This window comes from Chiloscyllium plagiosum, chromosome 9, assembly GCF_004010195.1.
Source record: "Chiloscyllium plagiosum isolate BGI_BamShark_2017 chromosome 9, ASM401019v2, whole genome shotgun sequence".
In the NCBI taxonomy this organism is placed as follows: Eukaryota; Metazoa; Chordata; class Chondrichthyes; order Orectolobiformes; family Hemiscylliidae; genus Chiloscyllium; species Chiloscyllium plagiosum.
In genome coordinates this window covers 21,124,243-21,140,801 of record NC_057718.1, presented here as the reverse complement: position 1 = coordinate 21,140,801, position 16,559 = coordinate 21,124,243, and the positions used below count along the sequence as shown (strand labels likewise).

The 16,559-nt window shown below is 39.9% G+C and overlaps 1 protein-coding gene across 6 annotated transcripts in view; it reads left to right on the top strand.

The window, feature by feature from the left end:
- prkd3 (protein kinase D3) overlaps nucleotides 1–16,559 on the top strand; it is a 423,856-nt gene that overhangs the window by 258,610 nt on the left and 148,687 nt on the right. For all 6 annotated transcript variants that reach the window (XM_043695537.1, XM_043695540.1, XM_043695539.1 and 3 more), the window contains one exon: nucleotides 12,852–12,983. In XM_043695537.1, the coding sequence (XP_043551472.1) occupies nucleotides 12,852–12,983 (132 nt within the window). The remainder of the gene's footprint in view (nucleotides 1–12,851; nucleotides 12,984–16,559) is intronic.

Genomic DNA, 16,559 nt, shown 5'->3' with positions numbered 1-16,559 from the left:
TGTGGGGGTTGGGGGGACGGGTGAGGGGGCGGTGTTGGATGGAAGGTGTACTGGAGGGGGTGGGTTTGGGGGCAGACTGGGGGCGGGGTTTGGAGGGCCTGGCGCTCATGTGCACTGTGCTATTGCCTCGTCTCCTGAATGGGGAGTGGACTTAACCGCAAACTCCGAGCCTCAGTGAAAAGGCATTGACTCAATTAACCAAATAATCAATTATCCGAACAAAATAGTACCTGCCCGTTTTGTTCTGTTAATCGAGATTTCTCTGTATAAAAAAAACTGTGACCCCTGGTTATTATATGTGCCCTGGTCATCTGGAATATTCTTCCTGCGTTTATCCTGTCTAATCCTGTTAGAACTTTGTAGTTTCTGTGAGATTTCCTGTACAATTGCAATACAGCATCCCTGCTCCTGTACTTGGTTTGACAAGATAAATGCTGAGAGGGTTTATCCAATCCCAGCGAATACAGTGAAAATTAGATTCCTTAGTGTGGAAACAGGCCATTTGGTCCAATACATCCATACCGACTCTCCGAAGAGTAACCCACCTAGACCCATTTCCCTTGGACTAGCGCACCTAACACTATGGGTAATTTAGCATAGCCAATTCACCTGGCCTGCACATCTTTGTGACTGTGGGAGGAAACAGGAGCACCTGGAGGAAACCCATGCAAACACAGGGAGGATGTGCAAACTTCACATAGTCACCTGAGAGAGTTCCCTGGTGCACCTGAGAGAGCTCCCTGGTAACCACTGAGCCACTGCATTGCTGATCGAATTTCTCTGTATTGTGTGTTGCAAATGCAAAATTCAGATCTCACTGCAGTACAGGAATGTGGTGACATCAGTTATTTTGTACTCCAGATGTTTTGATGACTTGTGGAAGTCTGCCGTGTCAAACATTTACTCGTCTGCACTACAGTGTGGGCATTTGCCTCCAGCAGGTACATTTTCTGATGCCACAGTAATTCACTTAGCTCCCATGATGTGAGACTTGGGTAATGTAGTATTGAAAGATTCAACATTTATTGCAGCTTTTGCTTTGTACATAATTACAGTAGCAGACACTTCAGTCTAATATTAAGCTGTTCAGTTATGAATAGTAGCACACTTTGATCAGCATGTCATCCTTCATGTGATCCAGTAAAGGAGGTGTCTGAGACCTTCCTCAGGTTTCAGTGATGATATTGTGAGCATGTCTCCTAAAGCCACATTGCACATGAACTGTGAGACATGACACACTGCGATCCATTGATGATAGAAGATTAAATAGCACAGTTTATCTGGTGTTGGATCTGTGTGTCAATCATGGCCTTTTGAGAGAAGTGGTTATTAAGATATAGGAAGTGCTCAACATGTTTACAGTGTTTTTTTGAAGATATGTTTTCCCTGTACTGTATATTAGTATTGATTCTTCACACTTGTAGAGGAACACTTGGCTGGAAAGGTTGTTTCCTTTCCCTTTTTTGAAGGTGGCCACTGTCAGGTAATATTCAGGCTACATAAATGTCAATCAATAAATCATGTCTGTATGTTATCAAAGTCTCTGGGTCTGCTTTTTAAAAAATATATCCTGTATTGTTATCACGATAATTGAACACCAAATCACCATGACCTGGATCTGCTACTTAAAATTTAATTTTCTTTTTAACTGTTACCTGTCACCATATAGCATGAACATAACTGTGGAAGATAGGCAGACAGTCAGCAGATACGACCCCGTCCACAGCATGCTGCTTGGACCTATTTCTGGCCAGCCTGGTCAGACCTATGATCAGACCCATGAGGAGGTCCTCTGATCACCCATGCCCTCTCCGGACCAGATGTCCAAAGATCAGGAGCATAGGGATGAAGTGCAAACAAAAACACAAGAAAATTGGGTGTGCTTTATTTTGGTTTTGATATGCAGAAGTGCTATCACACACAACTGAGCAAACCACACACCCACCCCGCCCCCACCCCACCAAATAGTGATTTTTTTGTGTGTTTTTTTTAAAACAAGTAACTGGCACCAGTAAAACATCTGTTTAGCCACTTTGATATTTACAAGCAAAACCCTTTAAGGACAACTGGGTCTGCTTTTTTTTTAAATACCCAGAAGTGTTGTTATGCACAACTAAAAGACTTTCCCATCTCCAAAATTGCTGGGTTTTTTTCTGTTTTTCACTTTAACTACCACCAATAATCACCCATGTAGCCAGTTACATATTTTAAAGCAAAGCCCGTTAAGGGCAACTGGGTCTATGTTTTTAAAGATTTAACCTCGTTTTGTTTCAACCTGTTCAGAGTTGTTACTACCCACCTCTGGAGTAGGTGGTATTTGAATCTGGGCCTTCTGGAAAAGAGGTAGGTGTTGTCCCACTGTGCAACAGGAGGGCCTATTGGGTCTACTTTTTTTTGACAGTTGCTCAAGACTGGAATCGAACCCAGCTCCCTGGTGCCACAAGGCAGGAGCATTAACCACTGAGCCGAGTTCCGAGTTCTTATAGTCCTCAGGGCTGGCTCTCAAGCTTTTAATGGGTGGAGTTTCCTGTCCAGAAGTTGGTGAGGAGGTTGCTGATGATGGCATGTCTGTCAAAACAGTTGCATTTGTGGAAGGTTCCTGCTATCTTCTCCCCAGTTTTAACTGTACATGCTTTGAGTCCCACCCCTTTTTTTAAGGATTACTCCTAGAATCCATGGAGAGCCATAACCAAAGTTCCCTATTTGATATCTCCCAGTTTAAAATCCATATGATCTTTGCCCATTGGGACCTTTATTTTGGTGTTCTTGCTTCAATTAAATCTCGCCACCATGTTTGGGAAAGTCAGGCTAACCCTGGTCCGAAGCCATCAGCCCATCAATTCATATAGGGACTACTCCTATGATTATATGCAGCATTGTCTTATAGTTGAAGAGGAAAAATGCAAGCTTCATGTCAAAAGAACCTGTAGTTTGCTTTCTCATGCTCCTTTTGAATACCTGAAATGCTGCTCAGCCAAACCATTTGCTAGGGTGCCATTCAGATGTTGCCTCACTCCATTTATCTTCATAAACTCCCCACTTGTAAATGGGGTCCCATTGTTTGTTCCAAGCACATTGAGTATACCATATGTACTAAAGCATTGGTGGAGTTTTAAGATGTAATAGAGGCCATTTGATGCATGTTGATTCATTTTGAATTAGCGTTGATAAGGATTAAGAACATAAAGCCCATAAGTGGTTCTGTAAACTCTGCATATACTTACACCCAGAATTTCCCTGGCCATTCCCAGGGTAACATGAGGCTGCTTGTGGGGCATTCTGGTTTTCTTGGCAGGTTTTGCATCACTTGACCAGTTTGAGATATCTGTGTCCTTGCGAGCATTTTCATTTTAGAAATTCCAGGGTGGCCATTGTGCAATTCTGGAAGTATTGATCGCTGGCGTGGATGTGAGACAGCCACCCAAGCTTCCCACAGATAATGCCATCTTCTGTGCTCAACTGTTGATATTTTGAAGTATAGGGTTTCAGCTGTTCTGTAGTACTTGTGGTCCACCATTTACGATGATATGGCATAGTTTCAGCAACGTACAGTCCTTTCGGGTCAGGTCTGGATTTGCTTGGTAGATAATGGTACAGTGTCCATGAAGTTTGAAGTGATGGTGACCTCATCCATTTTCAGAGATGAAGATAGGCTGGTCAATAGTGTCAAGAGCCTCATTCCTAATGAAGGGCTTTTGTCGAAACATCAACTCTCCCGCTCCTCAGATGCTGCCTAACCTGTTGTGCTTTTCCAGCACCACACTCTTGACTCTAATCTCCAGCATCCACAGTCCTCACTTTTGCCTGGTCAGTAGTGTCAGGCAGCTCAAGGCATTTGCATTAGTTGTTTGTCTCACTGGTTGATATTTCAAGGTATGTTTACTCATAGGTACCAAATAGCAGTGTCCAGCACAAGATCTGAGCTGAAGTGATAGGAGGAATTGCCTTTCCTTCTTTGAAGAGGCCCGGCAGAGGTTTATGATCAGTTCCTATGGTGAAATGCTGACCATGGATATGCTGGTGGAACTTTTTCACTGTGAATACCTTCTTTCCCGATCTGGGCGTACTTACTTTCTTTCTGGCTCTACCAAGGTTAATGATGCAAATGTGATTTGATGCTTGTTCCCAACATCCCAATGGTGCTATAATACCACCCCTATCTCATGGGGAGAGCACTTTACAGTTGCCTTTAAAATAAGTAAAAGTTAGGATCTAGTTTATATTAAATATTTTGAGGGGTCTGGTCCAGTCAGTAACAAGTAACACCGTGTGGTCTTGGGGGTCATAATGGGTTCATATATTTGTTGACAGTAGTTGTTTGATGATTGCAAAGACTTCCACTTGTGGTATTTGCCACAACCATTTATGATTTTTTTTAGCAGGACATGGAGTGATGCAAGCTATAGCCTGGATATGAATTTCACATAGTAATTTATGAGACCTAGAAGAGACTTTATTCTGTTGTGTTCCTTAGACACAGCTATTTTTATGGCCTTCACCTTCTCTTCAATAGTGTGTAATCCATCCTTGTCAACCCTGTACCCAAAGGTTTGCCACCTCTTTTACCCAGAACACCCATTTTTCCCTTTTTAGTGTTACAAAGTTGAAAGAGTGCATGGTGACTTTCAGAGAGGTGCCTTGTCTGAGCTCAGCTCGGAGATTGTGACATCACTTGTGACAGTGATTAGTTGACAGGTGCTGAGAATTAATAATGTGTAACAAGCAGCTTCGAGTTGTGTTTTGATGTTAAGGGAACCAGATTTGAATTTAACCATTAATTTAAATTATGCCCAGGATACCATAAGGTCTAGATTAGAGTGGTGCTGGAAAAGCACAGCAGGTCAGGCAGCATCCAAGAAGCAGGAAATTGACGTTTTGGGCAAAAGCCTTTACATCGATTTTCCTGCTCCTCTGATGCTAACTGGCCTGCTGTGCTTTTCCAGCACCACTCTAATCTAGACTCTAGTTTCCAGCATCTGCAGTCCTCACTTTTGCCCAGGATACCATAAACCAATTGAATTTGAATTTATTGTATTGACAACATCAGACTGATGAGAGGGTACAATGTTGGATGTATAAAAAAAGGCAGGCATTTTGAAAATTCGTCAGAGCTAACTGCCTATCAAACTGACGAAATAAACATCTTGCTCTCAAAAGAAATCTCAGAATGCATCATTTATGAAAGGTACCAAGAAATTTTATACAAAGATACTCGCAGTAAAAAGTAAGAAGTTGACGCAGAGAAGACAGCAGAATCAGAAGGACAGAAGGATACAGCAGATTTGGAAGACCAGAAGGAAGACAGCATAAGAGACTGTATGGACTTTAAGAGATCAAGTTGATTTAATGTTGAATAATTGTGTTATCGGAGCAGCATTTTAATAGAATTGGGGTCAGATAGTGATTAGTTAAGGTAACGGGGCTCAGATTTGTTAATAGTTTTTGTTTAGTGTTCACTCTGAGCTCAGACAACGCATCTCTCTGAAAGTCACTATACACTCTTTCAACTTTGTAACACTAAAAAGAGAAAAATGGGTGCTCCAGGTAAAAGAGGTAGCGAACTTTGAGTACAGGGTTGAAGTCTCTTCTCGGTCTCATAAATTACTATGTGAAATTCATACCAAATCTGTAGCTGGCACCACTCCATGTCCTGCTAAAACTAAAATCAGAAATGATTAGAAATCAGAAGTCATTGTTTGGGTTAGAAAATTTTTTTTTAATCCTTAAAATCAGAGGTTCTCTTTCAGTCACTCATGCTTGTGGCAGATTGAGGCGAGGCAAGCTTTTCCAGGGTGTTAGTTTTAATTAGCAGAGGGTTCCACTTCCATGTTGTAACATTAGGAACGCCAGCCATAGAAAAATGTGCAAACCTCCTCCATGCGCTCCAAATATTCTTTTGCAGTAGCTCCTGAGGTTAAAACATAATCCATAAAGACTGTCACTCTGGGCACCGTTTGGAGGATGTTCACCATCACCCTTTAAAAATGGCACAATCCAAAGACATACCAAAAGGCTAGCGAGTGTACCCATGCAGTCCTTGGTTAATATTTATACTGACGTACTTCCTGGATGATCCCTCAAACTCCAGTTGGTGGTAGGTGTGGTTCATATCCAACCTGGAAAATAAGTGACCCATAGCCAGCTTTGCATGCAAGTCTTCTATTCATGGCATTGGGCATCTGTCTAAGTGGGAAGCAGTTTTGACTATCAATTTATAATCCCCACAGAGATGAACAGAGTTGTCAGGTTTTAAGAGTGGGATTAGTGGTGTGGCCCATTCAGCAAATTGTGCTGGACACATGATACCTAGTTCCTGTAGGCATTCCCATTCGGCTTCTACTTTGGCACATAGAGGGATTACAAGTAGGAGACTGGTTGTACTTGAAGGATTTAGATTGGACCTCTGGTTCTGCATAAATCTTGGCACTTGTGGCTTTTATCCTGCCAAGAGTTATGGACCAGACTGGAACCCCCGCTCAAAATATTTTGAGAAAGTAGCTGAGATCCTAACTTTTTTTTATTTTACAGGCAAATGTATTTCAGTTGCAATTCGACTGGTCAAACTACTCAATGTTCAGCAAAACACAATTTATCCAAACCCTATAGTCAAAATATAACACAAGAAAGAAGAACTTTAGAATAATTTAACTCTGTTAGAAAACTTAACAGAATAATATATAGAGCAACAATAATTAATGTTCCAATATAGTAACATCCCTTAAGCATACCCCTTGGCAAAAAGGCAAATTTAGAAAGCACATTTTGTCGCATGAAACACCCACAGTTGGAAGAGAAACCTCAGCTTCTAGCTGTAAACATGAGAGAGGAAAATATAGCATCTACTTCTTCAAGACTCCAGCAGCATTCGCTGAAACTAAAAGCTTAAATAAACACTAGAAATTCTGGTCTGTGAGAGTTAGCCACACCTGTCCAGGCTGCTTCTATTGTTCCAACGTTTTTTTAACAAAACCCCAAGGTCTCTCAAGCTGTTTACATTACCACAGACCTCTTTGTACCTCTTATTCGATCTCTCTCTTAAAAGAAACTAGGACAAAATACATCTCTTAAAGACACAGTATTGTCACACCAAAGCCTCTTGGAACACTTTGGGCTACTTCCCAGTGACTTCAGGTAGCTTGGGCCAGTCACTTTCTGTGGACTCACTTTCAAAATGGCTGACCTAACTTCTGCATTGGTGACTGTGGGCGCAGGTGCATCTGAGACATGAAGTCAAAGTTTGAGGCATACAAGTTGAGCAAACCTGACCTATACAAGAAATCCAGGTACAACCTTATAAAGTCATCAGCAATGCTAAGTGGCAATAGTTAAGCTTAAGACTTGGACCAAACACATGGACACCAGTCATTTGTGGCAAAGCTTACATAACACAACGGGCTGCAAAGTGAAGTTGATCACAATCATGGGCAACAGTACATCCCTACTGGATGACCTCAAGCATTCTACACTCTCTTTGAACAGGACGTCAGTGAGACAATGTCGCCTATTAAAACAGCCTCTGATGCATTTGTACCCACAGTCACCATTGCAGATGTTAGATTGGCCTTCTTGAGAGTGATCCCATGGAAAGCGACTGGCTGTGTACTCAGATCCTGTGCGGATCAGCTGGCAAGTGTATTCACAGACATCTTTAACCTCTCTTTACTATGATCTGAAGTCCCCATTTGCTTCAAAAAGATCACCATCATCCTAATGCAAAAGAAAAATCATGCAGCATCCCTCGATGACTACCGCCTAGTGGCTCTGACCCCCATAATTATGAAGTGCTTTAAGAGGTTAGTCATGGCTTACGTCAACTCTACCCTACCATCAATTGCCTTGATCCTTTGCAATTCACCTCCTATTTCAAGAGAGCCATAGCAGGCACCATCTCCCTGGCTGTACACTCATCCTTGGAACATCTGAATAACAAGGATACCTATGTTAAGATTCTATTTATTGACTACGATTCCACTTTCAGCACCATAATTCCAAACAAACATTTCTTAGCTCCAAGACCTAGGCCTCTGCGCGCCCCCTCTGTAACTGAATCCTTGACTTCCTGACCCATAGATTGCAATCAGTAAGAATAGGTGACAACACCAGTGTCCCACAAGGCGCTGTACTGGGCCCCCTTCTATATTCCTTATACACTTAGGACTGTATGGCCAAGCTCCACACCAACTCCTACAAGTTTGCTGACGACCACTCTATTGTAAATTGAATCGCAGACAACAATGTGACAGAATACAGGAAAGTGACTGAGTCCTTAGCAGCATGGTATAAAGACGATAATATCTCTATCAGCATTAGCAAAATGAAGGAGCTGGTCATTGGCTTTAGGAAGTGGAGTGGAGGGCATTCTCCTGCCATCTGCATCACTGGTGCTGTGGTGAGAATGTTGGTTGAGAACATCAAGGTCCTGGGAGTGAGGATCACCAACAATCTGTCCTGGTCCAAGCAAGTTGACGTAACGGTTGAGAAAGCACAACAATGCCTCTACTTCAGGAGGCTAAGGAAATTTGACATGTCCACAAGGACTCTTACCAATTTTTATAGATGCCTGATAGAAAGCATCCTATCCAAATGCATTACAGTGTGGTATGGCCACTGCTCTTTCCAAGACTGCAAGAAATTACAGAGAGCTGTGAACACAGACCAGTCCATTACACAAACCCCATGTAATAGCTATCTGTTGATTCTATATTTCCCACTACCTCAGGAAAGCATCCAGCATAATCAAAGACTCTCCCACCCTGGTTATACGATCTTGCACCTTCTTCTGTTGGCGAGAAGATAAAAGTTTGAACTTACAAAGTGGTTGAACAGCTTTTTCCCTGCTGTTATCAGCCTTTTGAATGGATATCTGTAATGTTAATTCTGATCTCTCTCTGTCTCTTCTCTGTAGCTGTAACATTGTATTCTGCACTCTGTTCTGTTACCCTGATGCATTTTGTATGGAACAATCTGCCTGTATATTACGCAAAACATTTTCACTCGGTACATGTGACAATCAATCAATCATCAGTACCCATTTAAAGATCTGTTGTCAATCAGGTGGATTTTCTGCTGCCAATCCCTTCTGGACAGGTGGAATCTGGCCCTTTGCCCATGCATAATTTGGATTGCAGTTATATGTAAGGGCTTCCCAATGTAAGTGGCCAGTCTAGCCTGGGTGTCTTGCAGGCTTAAAGCTGCCCCATCAAAGTTTCTTATAGTCTTTCTTCCTAACTATAGGTACAGTGGCACTTATGTCAACCTCCATGTCTAGGGGATGGCCATGTATCTGAGACTTTATCTTAATTGGGGCCACTCTGGGAGTAGTGATGCAATTTAGCTATATCAATTCCTCATTCTTGGGCTGATTTATTTGCAAGACTGTGTTTTAATGTGGGTGTATCTTCGGCCTGGTGATAGATGATTCACTTTTGTAGCCTTGTCTGGAGTTCACTGTATGTGAACTCTAACACAACAAGTGCATCACAGATGTTTATGCTCCTCACTATATTGTGAAGAGACTTCCCGTCCAGTCCTGGAGCCTTAAGGGCTCTGACTCCAATTGCTGTTCCTTGGCAACACAGGGAAGCCGTGAGTATTATCCGCTGGGGACTTGGTTCTGAAATATGCGTGTTGCCTAAGACTGAGGACAGTAATGTTTATGCACATCTGAAGCAGCCAAGTTCCTTTTTCCGCATTTTCAGGGGAGAAGGCCAGTTCTACAGCTTTATTAAGGTCCAGGTTTGGTTTAGTGAGTCACTTCATTTAAGTCACAATATTGTTAATTTCACAAACCAAGTGATCCCTTAACATTTCCTGATTTGCTGACCTGTACTCAGTGTTCTGCCAATTTCTGCAGTTTCATCAAGAATTCAGTAACATTCCCCAGGAAGTTTATTTGCCATGTTAAACCTGAAACACTGCAATACAACAGATGACATGGTGTCATAGTGATCTGCTATCATATCTATCAGTCCATCGAGATCTTGATTCTGGATCTTCTGCACAGGTTAAACACTTTATGATGCTGGAAGTCAAGGGTTCTACAAGTGGTCAGGAGAATTACATTTTTTGTTGGTGATCCCTTCGATCCCATTTGCCTGAAAAAAATTTGCACACCTGCATCATAAGATTGCAGTTTCCAAACATCAGCATTTTTAATATTTTCCCTTTGTGGTCTTACTGGGTGTGTTGAAAGGCATTGTGCAGTTTAGTGCCCTTTTGTCTGCTTGTCAGAAGTATCATGCTGCTCTACTTGGCTCTACATTAGCTGAACAGAAGGAGGTGCCCTTTTGCTAGTTTCTAGATTACTCCCAAACAGGCTTATGAATATGTGTAGCAATGTTCATTTTTTCTTTGACTTAATACCATCCTAAACGTATCTGCAAATGCCAGTGCTCTTTGTTATTTTTAGTGGATTGAAACTGAAGTTTGAGAGAAGAAATCAGTGGATTTATAATTATATTCATGTCTGTAGTTTGCTTTGCATATATTCTTTCCTTTGACTGGACCCATTAAATGCAGTCTCGTGTGATACTACCTGTTCATTTAAGTCACTGTAGTGTGGTGAAAGGTGTGTGACAAGGGAATATCATTTTTCTATCTTGATGTTAAACTGGTGACATGTGGTCATTAGTCTTTTTTTGAAAGGAATTTTAAACCAGCAAGCCCCTTCTGGAGTAGTGATATTGTTATATTCCAGGGGTTTACCACCAGACAAAGAAATAATTTAAGGTGCTAGCTTGCTTTTATATTCAGAATAATAGAGGATTAATTTTATTTTGTATAATCCAGAGATTGGAAAGTTTTGACCATTTCAGAAGAGACCTGACTGGAGTCAGAAGTAAGTTTGGTCACTCCTAGAAACAAATTAATTATTCACAGCTGCTAAGGAAATAAGGTATCATGATCGAGTATAATTTGTGGAACTTTCAGACTATGAGCGTTTGGTTAAAAATCTACATTGATTTTTCAAAGCTGAGCAAGTCCAATTACTCAGTTATGTGAGAATTTGAGGAAAAGGCTTCACAGCTCTCGTGACAGGAACTGGGGGGGGGGGGGGGGGGGGAAATAAAGCAGTAAGTCAAACATAAAGGTTGGCCAGAGAAGGGAAATTTCACTGATTTTCGATTAGCTGTAAAGTGATGATGTTGGAAATAGGATTTTGTGTTTTGAAATCTTTAGAACTGTTATGTTTAGACAGCTTGGTTTGTTTTATTTTAGTCTGATCTCTTCTGTGTGACCATCTTCTCTTTTATTGTTAAAATTGATTCTACAACCTTGTATGTTTATGTCTCAATGAAAGGCTGCTAAGTTAACTTCAGGCCAGAAATCATTCTGGGATCTGTCTTGTCGAGTCATAACTTCAGCTGGTATAATAACAATGGACTGTAGTTAAGCCTATTGATGGTAGATTGAGAGCAGAGCCTGAGTCGAAAATGTGTTGAAAAAATATACTTGTATTTTATCATGAATTATTGAATCCTTTAAGTGAATTAAGCAATTTTAAAAAATCTTTTACTTGTATATCTAAGTGAAAAGGACTTCATTTTCCCCCCAAATTAGCTGATTAATTCATGTTAATTTCATGATGTCACATAGCAATTAGCAACATCAGTCGTTCATAAAAACACTTGTATTTACAGTGCCAGTGATTTTAATTGTGTGTGAATGTTGTTATAAGCAAAATTTATGATAAGGTTGCAAAATTAAGAAATATTGTTCTTGTGCAGTATTTTGTAAAATAACTTATGTTGGCAATTGGGAATTTTACCACTTAGTGTTACAATGGTTTAAGAACCGTTGGTCTAATTTTTTAAACAGTTTTGATATTTGGTTGCAAGTGTGGCTAGTAATTAGTAACTAATGCCATATTCTGAAACATATCTCCGGTATCTCTTTACCCACATGCTAGACCCTGTCATGGCATGGACTTTTAGAACAGCCAACCCATTTTCACTTAATTATGATCCCTATTGTCAATTTGTCTTTTTCCTGTCATGCAATCATCCATCCCTTTGTCTGCCTAAATGTTGATTGCTTTCTTGCACTCTTTTTCTTTATCTGGTCATGTTTACCTGCAGCCCTTCCTCTTTTTGACTGTAACTCTGTGACTTTATCTAATGATTAGCACACCTGCCTCAAAATACTAGGGACCCAGGTTCAATTCCAAACTTGGATGACTGTGTGGAGTTTGCACAGCCTCCTTGGGTGCTCTGGTTTCCTCCCACAGTCCAATACTCCAAAGATGTGCAGAGTTAAGTGAATTGGCCATGCTAAATTGCCCCATAGTGTCCAGAGAATTGCAGGCCAGAAGTAGCCATAGTAAATATGAAGTTATGAGGATAGGGCAGGGGCTTGGGTTGGGTGGGATGTTCATTTGAAAGTCATTGCAAACTCAATTGGTCAAATGGCCTCTTTCTGCACTGCGGGGATTCTATGATACCATGATCTCCTGCGCCCCTTTCTTTGAAACTATTATAAAATTTAGTGTCTGATTTTGAATATTCAAAATTGTTGTTATGATATTCTTCTTGGATTATTTTAGTTTAGATAAATCTGGAGATTGGAAAGTTTTTGGGTACTTAAAAAGAGGTTTGACGAGAGTTGGAAGGACTTCAGTCACTAATGGGAACAAGAAGAATGTTCACAGCAATAAAGAAAATAAGTGACCTCAGTGATAGAATCCTAACATTGTTTTCGACTCCCAGGGACTAGAATTCATTATTTTGTCATAAGTAACAATTTATTTGGAAACATAGCATCCCACAGTTAAGAAACGTGTTCATAATATTTTAAATGGTAAAAGACACTTTTCCTCAAGAAGATTAATTTTCATTTCTCTTTTTTGTAAACAGCACTAGCTACTGTTGAAGATTTCCAGATCCGACCACATGCCCTTTATGTGCACTCTTACAAAGCCCCAACTTTCTGTGACTACTGTGGAGAAATGTTATGGGGATTAGTACGACAGGGCTTGAAATGTGAAGGTGAGTCTCTATTTCTGATGTCTGGTTGTCAAGATGTGTCTAAACATACAGAAGTCCAATCAATTTTTTTGTTTAAATTTCGCATTTAGAAGTCTAATTTGCTTTTGGAAAATATGTGAGTAACCACCTGATATTAAGTATTCTGTCCATTAAGGTAGTGACCCATAAAGATCAGGAAAATCTCTAGCTCAAATGCTATACTAATTTAATCAGAGCTGTGATAATTGTTGGGATACTACAATTGACATCTGTTTCCTGCTATAAAGGGACTGTTGACCAGAACCCAAGGTCTCATGGGATGCAAAGACAAAAATAATAGAATGCTCATATAGAAGTGCTGCATTCAGGGCAATAAGCCATTTTCTGGTTTTTTGAGCTTTGTTGGGCGCGGGGAAGTATGTTTGATGCATTTGAGGATGACAGCAATTTTGGAAGCAGAGTCCGAGGTTAGCGCTGCTTTCTATTTAGTTTTCCATGGCAACAGTGATCTAAAGACTCCCAGAAATGAAGTTCACATTGTATGGCATAATGGACCAAAAAGACAACCGCTTAGAACAGATTAATATTGATGATGCCCCAATCTTAATCTGTTGTTGGGGTGGTTTGAGTTTTCAAGAATGTGTACAGCAAAGTATAAGCTCAGCCTGAGCTAGTTGAAGGAAGTGTTGCAGTGCCACAATGTATACAACTGTATGTGTTACATGTTGGTGAATTGCAGTTGATGTCATCATGTACCTACCTATCCCACCCCTCACCACCATTTTAAGAACCTCTGCACTAAGCTTTATAATAATATTTAAAGTCATCTATGGTATAGTGCTGCTGTTTTGGAAGTGTTGGTCTTTGCACAATCTGTCTTCACAGCTGACTGTATAAGGTACCACATCACTATTCAGAGGCAAGAGTTGTCCTGGATAATTTAAATTGATTTTCTGGTCATTTATCTTATTGCAGAATTTTGTTACAAACGCATTGTATGCTGCGTTTTGCCACAGTACAACTGTGCATGTATAGCGTGCTGTGAATTACTTTGGAACAATCTGACCTTGTGATAGGTGCGAGGTAAATCTACGTTTTTATTTCCCCTGAAGTGATGATTTTCAATTCGCCCTTGAGTAAAAAAACTGCCAAGTTTATAAGCGCTTCTCAAAGTCATTTTATAATGTATATTAGTTGCAGTACCTTAGCTTGAAAAGGTTAAAGACATTTTTACAAAACGCAAGATGCAATCAAACTATTTGTTTGATTAACTTTTCAGGGCTTTTTATTTTGCTTTTGTTCTTAGTTTCATCATCTTGTGCAATCTCTCAAATTCTTGTTTATGTGGCTGGCAGTAACTGAGAGAACATGGGAGAAATATTGAACAATAATACATCCCTTAGATGGAAAACATTTACAGACATTGACTTCAGACAATTATGCACCAATCTGATCCCCCAGCTGAAGTCCAAAAATCAGTTTGCTGATACACTTCACGAAATCTGAGACATGTAGAATAGCCAATACCATAACTGTCATGATATCTATTTAGCATGGAACAAAGGAGTACTTAATTCACATTTGTACAAAGCCAGAAAACTCAAACGTTAAACAACCTTTTTTAAAAAAAATGATAAATTTCTGTAAATAGTTACGTTTGTGAGAATTTTAGTTCTAATACACTTTTTTTTCTTTCGAACCTTAACATGGTGCGCAAAATATTTTTTGTTGTTAAGACACTTGATGGTGGCAGTGATTTAAAAATGAGCCTACAGAAGTTCTTTCTTTCTAAAATTGTGAAGTATTAACTTGTTCCAATTTACGTTCATTAACTGCTTTAGTCGAACAATGATTTTAACTCCAAAAATCTATAACTGACTTTGTAAGCAAATATTGAGGATCACCATGGTCATCGATGGTGCAAATGGTCTCCTAAGAGCTAAACATGAACAAGGTGGACAATAGTGCCATCTTCTGGTAAAGTCTGAGCCACATTTTAATTCTCAAATGTAGTGTAGATAGAGTCATAAAGATCTGTAAAGCACGGAAACAGACCTTTCGGTCCAACTCGTCCATGCCAACCAGATATCCTAACCTAATCTAGTCCCATTTGCCAACGCTTAGCCCATATCCATCAACCCTTCCTATTCATATACCCATCCAGATACCTTTTAAATGTTGTAATTGTACCAGCCTCCACCATTTTCTATGACAGCAGAAGATCTAAATATATTAATTTAATATGTCTGCAGAGAGTTTGAAAATTTAGGCCTTTTATCAAAAGTCCACTGAGTTAATGGATAAATTAATCCTTTTAACGAACCTGTTCTTACAGAAAAGTTAGAGCATTCCTAATTTGTTAAACCTTTGTACAGATGTAAACAGATGATTTCTGTAGCAGAACTTATGTTTCTTTTATGAATTTAGTACTAAAGAGATTGACAGGGCAGTCATTGTTTTCACTCAAGTGCCTTGTGTGTATGTATATACCTCATTCTTTCTGCAAACTACAATTTTTTTTCATGTGGTGATCCCATGGTTTATGAACCAAGTAGCTCTAGAATACCTTAGTTCAAGTAATTTGCACCCATTTTCCATTCTTGGGTTTCCTTGAGAACTGTTAATTTTCTAAATTGCAGAGCTCAATGCAGAAGCCCCACAACCAGATAGGTGGCAATTTTGTATCAGGCTGTCAACCAGAAATAGTAGGATTGTTAGCTGGGGAATGACCTCAGGTCAGATGAATGTTTGACTCAAAGCTGACTAGGAAGCACCATTGGGAAAATTAGTTCTTATTTCACAAAAAAAAGCAATTTATGAAAATAGTGTTGATGCCTTAAACTGCATCATTACAATGCATTTAAAATAATTTTTTAAACTGAATTGCTTTATAGCATCTCTTTGGACTTTGCTTTCTGGAGTAGGGACATTCTCAAGATATTGCATTGCCTTTATCTGTTAGATCCAGGTACAAATATCTATATCCAGTTAGTTCCATCTTATGTAAGGGCCCTCTTGTGGAACAGTGGTAGTGTCCCTACCCCGGACCTAGAGGCTTGAGTCCAAGTCCTACCTGCTCCAGAGATGTGTAATAATATCTCTAAACAGGTTGATTAGGGAAAAAAACAGGTTCCATCTTATTTGATAGGGCTCTTGTAGCACAGTGATATCCTATCTCTGAGCCAGGAGGCCCACATTCAAGTTCCATCTGCTCTGGAGGTATATCACGACATGTCTGAGCAGGTTGCTTAGAAAATATCTCCCATCTTATTTAAATAGGCGTTCTTGAGATCAGTGGTGGTGTCCCTCCCTGTGAGCCAGGAGACTCAGGTTCAACTCCCACCTACTCCAGAGGTGTGTAATAATATCCCTGAACTGGCTGATATAGAAAATATCTACCTTATTTGTAGAACTGTTAGATTTCAGTATCGATTGTCTATTCAAACCATATATTATGATGACCTTCTGACCCCATGTATATGAACTGCCATTTGTGAATTTTTGACGACATGGTTTTCAACATTCAGAAAAATGTTGGTTAATTATTTATTTTAATAATTTGATAAACTTTGATAAACTCAAGAAACAGTGTAGAAA